Source organism: Pleuronectes platessa, unplaced genomic scaffold (genome assembly GCF_947347685.1).
Source record: "Pleuronectes platessa unplaced genomic scaffold, fPlePla1.1 scaffold_38, whole genome shotgun sequence".
In the NCBI taxonomy this organism is placed as follows: domain Eukaryota; kingdom Metazoa; phylum Chordata; class Actinopteri; order Pleuronectiformes; family Pleuronectidae; genus Pleuronectes; species Pleuronectes platessa.
This window is the reverse complement of record NW_026518977.1, coordinates 425,658-431,261: the sequence shown is the minus strand read 5'-3', so window position 1 is coordinate 431,261 and position 5,604 is coordinate 425,658. Positions and strand designations below refer to the sequence as shown.

The following is a 5,604-nucleotide window of genomic DNA, read 5'->3' as shown; positions in this document are numbered from 1 at the left end:
TGTGGATAACACAATGTGTGAGAATAGAAATCGCTGAACCCTCGCTTACTCCTCATCCTTCCATTCGCATGCACACATCGTCCAGAACCCCCCACCGGGGTCACGGTAGTATTTATCCATTTAGAGAATCGGACCGCTTCCCTCACATCAGTGGATCCTTGCCTCCACTCTGGGATCTTATTTGGAAAGTTTATTCATTTCTTGTAAGTGATCTCCTGTGCGCTCTGCCCGCTCTCTGTGCGCTCTGCGCCACTGCGCTCTCTGCGGTCTGCGCGCTCTGCTGAATTTTGTTGAATTTCATTTAAAACAATAATAAACAGACAAATAAATTTACATGACAATTGTTTACAGTGCGGGAGTTACACTCCAACAGAACGCATCACACTCGCGCTGTGGGTTTTACGCGGTGTCATTGCCGCCGGTCTTCGGGGAGTATGACGGAAGTTGCATGTGCGCAGGACATCAGCTCCTGTGGAAACACACGAGCAAAGCGATGACGGAAGCGACGCTGATGGGATCGGTCCCAGAATTTCCTTGTGGTTAACTCTTTAGATTTGGAAGGGTCGAACATCAAAGCAGCAAACACAAAAACCTGAAGGGAACAACCTAAACTTAACTACTGAAATTAATGGAACCAAAAGACATGTTCCTATTGTAGCAGCCGATTGTCAAACAGATAAACGTATCAAATCAAACTTCGAATTATACTAATCAAAGGGCCACTGTTGCACCATGGGTTGTGGTGTACGCGGATGGGAAAAACATAGTGTCCAAACAGATGTCCAGTTTCTGCGAAAAGCGTGGTTTATTTAACCAAACAGCGAGCAAACAAAGAACAAAGAAAATTCCTGTGCCTCTCCCGCTCCGGTAAAAAACCATTTGCCCACCCAGGTGCATGCTGGTCCCTTACCGACAGCCTACCTATATAACTTCAGGTGCCCCCCTACCGTGCCCAAATGAAACAAAACACAAATAATAAACAAGAAACACCTAAAGTAAACAAATAATAAACTAGAATACTAATAGAAATCTAATCATAATGAAATCAAGCAAATTGACTGAGAATAACCAAAAAACTAAATACTCACTAAACAAAATAATAAACTAAACAGCACTAAGTACTACAACTAAATAAATAGCTCCAACATTCCGGCCCCTAATTGTGCACTAAATCACAATTACTTTAATTTATCAAAGGAGCTATTCCCTCCACCCAATCTATGACTAGACAGTTCATGCATTAGCTTCAGTTCACTTTCTTCTTTATGATGTACCTGAAACAACAAAAGAGAGATATAGAGAAAAAGAGGGAGGGGGAGAGAGAGAAAGTCCATGGTGTCACATTCCTGCTTCCAACAGCAGGCAGAGCTTCGTCACAGGCCTCTCCAGAATGCTGGTCCTGGTCCGAAGGCGCACAGAGCGTACCAGGCCCTTTGCATCTGCTCTCACATCCAAGATTCTCCCCATCAGCCAAGATCGATGGGGAGATGGGGCTGCAGCGTCTGCAATGAGGACGATGTCTCCAGGAACGAGATTTCTCCTTGGTCTTGTCCATTTCTGTCTCTCTTGCATCATTGGTAAGTATTCAGCAATCCATCTCTTCCAAAACAGTTCTGCCATGTATTGTATTTGCTTCCACCTTTTCCTGATGTACAAATCATTGCGGTCAAACAGTCCTGGTGGCATGATTGGCTTCCCCTTTAACATCAGAATGTGGTTAGGTGTGAGTGCCTCCAGGTCGTCCGGGTCATCAGAGACTTTAGTGATGGGTCTGTCATTCAATATGGCCTCAGCCTCACAAAAAACAGTTTGGAGCCCTTCATCATCGAGAATTTGCTGTTTGAGAACTGAAGTCAGAACACTTTTCACAGAGCGAATCAGGCGCTCCCAAACACCACCATGATGGGAAGCTGCTGGTGTGTTAAAGCTCCATTTTATGCCATCCTGGACCAACGCTCTCTGAATTTTGCCATGATTTAAACCAGCCAGACTTTCCTTCAGCTCCCGGTTAGCTCCAACAAAGTTTGTGCCGTTATCAGACCTGATGGTGGAGATTGGGCCTCGTCTACAGATGAACCTCCGGACAGCATTTATACAGGAATCTGTATCCAACATATGTGCCACCTCCAAATGCACAGCACGGCTAGTCAGACAGGTGAAAAGCACTCCATACCTTTTAAGAAGACTTCTGCCTCTTTTAACCTCAATGGGCCCGAAATAGTCAACTCCAACATCTGTGAAAGGGGCTCTATCAGGCACCACTCTTTCCTCAGGCAAGTCCGCCATCTTCTGTTCAAGGAGTTTCCCTCTGTTGCGTCTGCAAACAACACAGTCAGATATAACTTTCCTTGCAGCAGAGTTTGCATTGATGATCCAGTACCTCTGCCGCAGCCTGGACAGCATGTAATTTCTTCCTGCATGTCCCAGTTGATGATGAATATGACGCAGAATCAGTACGGATACATGCAAATCTTTGGACAAAATGACTGGATGTTTGGACTCTGTTGGTAATGCTGATTTATCCAGCCGACCACCTACTCTGAGGATTCCATTATCCATCACCGGATCCAGTCTGTACAGAGGACTCCCTTTTGCAACAATTTTACAACCATTCTTCAATGAGGAAATTTCAGCTTTAAATTTGTGTTCTTGTACATACTGAATGACTGACTGTTCTGCTTTTTCCAGATCTTCAGGAGTCAAGATTTGTCCTTTGAGTGTGGCTTTAAAGCTCTGAATTTTCCTTTTCACTTCCTGCTCTTTTGGCTCCAGCTTGTCCTGGCTGAGATATTTAGAGGCACACAGCTCCTTTCTCTTCTGTCCCAATAACACAAGAGTTCTCTTGACCTTCAGCAACCAGGCAACAGACCTTTTTAGTCTCGTCCAGGATGAAAAGTAACAGAGCAGGCGATCTGTGGCACTTTCAGAATCCACAACAACAGAATTTACAGTCAACTCCCTTTTGACCTCTGGGTCATCTGCAGGAATAACATGAAGATCAGCATCCAATTTAGGCCAAACCTCCTTTGGCCCACAGAGAAACTTCGGCCCATTTATCCATCTCCTGCCTGTCAGGAAATTATCTGCCGTCATTCCTCTTGATGCATCATCTGCTGGATTCTCCTTAGAACAAACATATCTCCACTGATCAGTATCTGATGCTCCTCTGATGAAGGAGACTCTGTTTGCCACGAAAGTTTGAAATCGTCTGGTTTCATTACAGATGTATTTAAGAACAGTTGTGCTGTCGGTCCAGAAAACTGATTTTTCCAGCTTAAGTTGCAACTCCTTCTGAAGCATCTTGTCAACTCGAACTGCAAGAACTGCTGCTGTGAGTTCCAGTCGAGGAATTGTTGTCTGCTTGAGTGGAGCAACTCTGGCCTTTCCCAACAGAAATGAAACCTGAACGCTGTCATCCTTTTCCAGTCTCAAATAGGACACTGTTCCATATCCAACTTGGCTGGCGTCAGAGAAGTGGTGAAGCTGTGCAGTGGCAGGGTCTCCAAAGTCTCTGGGTTTCATACAGCGATCCACATTGAATTCAGCCACCTTCTGAAGATCCTCCAACCACTCAAACCACTTCTTGGAGAGAGAATGGGGGATAGCTTCATCCCACCCCAAGCTTCTCCTACAAAGCTCCTGTAACAACAGCTTGGCTGGAATGGTGAGTGGGGACAAAAAACCTAAGGGGTCATAAAGTGAGCTGACCACTGACAAAATACCTCTTCTTGTCTGTGGCTGTTCTTGCACTGAGGTTCTAAACTTGAATTTGTCAGTTTCAATGCACCACTGTAGCCCCAAAGCTCGATCCATCGGAAGCTGGTCCACATCCAAATCCAGCTCCATCACTTCCTTTGCTCTGCAGTCTTCAGCAATTGACAGCAGCACTGTTCGGCTGTTGCTGATCCATTTGGAAAGATTAAATCCTCCTTTGTGACAAAGCGCAGTCACATCCTTGACCACTTGCACTGCCACCTCCTCTGAGGCCACTGATTTCAAGCAATCATCGACATAAAAATTACACTTTACTGTATTGACCACTTCATGGGGGAAATGTTCGGCATTGTCATCTGCTGTTCTCCTCAATGCATAATTTGCACAGCTTGGTGACGACACAGCTCCAAACAAATGAACTTTCATGCGATGTTCCACTGGAGCCTGTGAAACGTCTCCCCCAGGCCACCAGAAAAAGCGGAGAAAGTTGATGTGCTTTTCAGAAACATGAACTTGGTGATACATTGCTTGGATGTCGGCCATTACTGCAACGGGCTCTTGTCTAAATCGAACAAGGACTCCAACTAGAGAGTTGGTAAAGTCAGGGCCCTGTAAAAGCTGACAGTTCAGTGACGTCCCTTTGTATGCTGCTCCACAGTCAAAAACAACTCGCAGCTTGCCTTTTCTGGGATGATAAACCCCGTGATGAGGGATATACCATACATTTCCATCACTCTGTTTAAGTTGATCAGAAGGCACCACTTCAGCATATCCTTGAGCCACCATGTTGTTTAAAAATGTGATGTACTCTCCTTTAAATTGACCATTCTTGGCAAACTTTCTTTTCAGGCTCTGGAGGCGCTGTTCTGCAACATGACGATTATTTGGCATGAGAGGGTTTTCCTGCCTGAAGGGTAAGTCAATGCAGTAATGGCTTCCAATTAACTTTGTGGTGTTATTCATAACATTCATAAACTTGACATCCTCTCTGGACATTTCAATCTGTTCATCTGATGACCTCTCATTAAAATCATGGTTAAACTGTTTAACCAGCATTTCTTGAAGATGTTCAACAGAGATCCGGTTGGATGTTACAACAGAGCAGTCACTTTTATTCTTGTTGCTCCCACCACGAAGTGGACCATTAATGACCCAACCGACCCTGGTTCTGACAGCATAAGGTCCTTCATCCTGGCTGTTTATGAGCTCCCAAGGCTCCATCACTTTTGGTGCATCAGTTCCAATGAGCAGATCAACACCTTCCTCAATGTCATGAAGTTGAACAGCCTTGAGATACGACCACTGATCAACGTCCTCTTGTCGTGGAATATTGAGTGATGAGACAGGCATGTTCTTTTGTGTTAAAACATCAGGTAACTCAATAAAGTCATTCATATTCAGACCAGACACTTCCAGACCTGACAACACATGAGCATTTACTATCTTCTTTTGACCCATTGTTCTTAACAGAATACTTGTCCTTTTACCTCTCACATTCAATTTTCTTGCCAAGTTCTCCGTACAAAATGTTCCTGAGCTCCCAGGATCCAAGAAAGCATACGTCTGCACAGTTTTGTTGCTCCTCTGACTCTTGACTTTGACTGCAACAATAGAAAAAATGGAGGCATCTTCCTGACCGGCCCCAATATGGCCACAGGTCTGAAACACTGCAGGTGAAACATTTGAAGAGCTCACAGACTGTTGATCAGAGGGTGTGGCTTTATCCTGACGCTCTATATGAAGGACACTTGGGTGCTTTTGGTGACACACGTTGCAATCCAAACGACTCCTGCAGTATTTGCTAGTGTGGCCTTTTTTCAGGCAACCAAAACAGATTCCTTTTTCTTTAATGAAATTAATCTTGTCCCTGTGTACTGTCATCTTGAACTG

The 5,604-nt window shown here is 44.6% G+C and overlaps 1 protein-coding gene across 1 annotated transcript; it reads right to left on the bottom strand.

The window, feature by feature from the left end:
• Window positions 1-1,338: 1,338 nt before the first annotated feature.
• On the bottom strand, window positions 1,339-4,179 carry LOC128436339 (uncharacterized). Its single transcript, XM_053418123.1, has one exon. It carries the CDS (start codon window positions 4,138-4,140, stop codon window positions 1,339-1,341), a length of 2,802 nt encoding a protein of 933 aa, XP_053274098.1. The 5' UTR covers window positions 4,141-4,179.
• Window positions 4,180-5,604: the final 1,425 nt, after the last annotated feature.

What these genes read in the sequence shown, in the direction of transcription:
- LOC128436339 (XM_053418123.1), bottom strand. Translation starts at nt 4,140, where the DNA reads ATGAAAGTTCATTTGTTTGGAGCTGTGTCGTCACCAAGCTGTGCAAAT.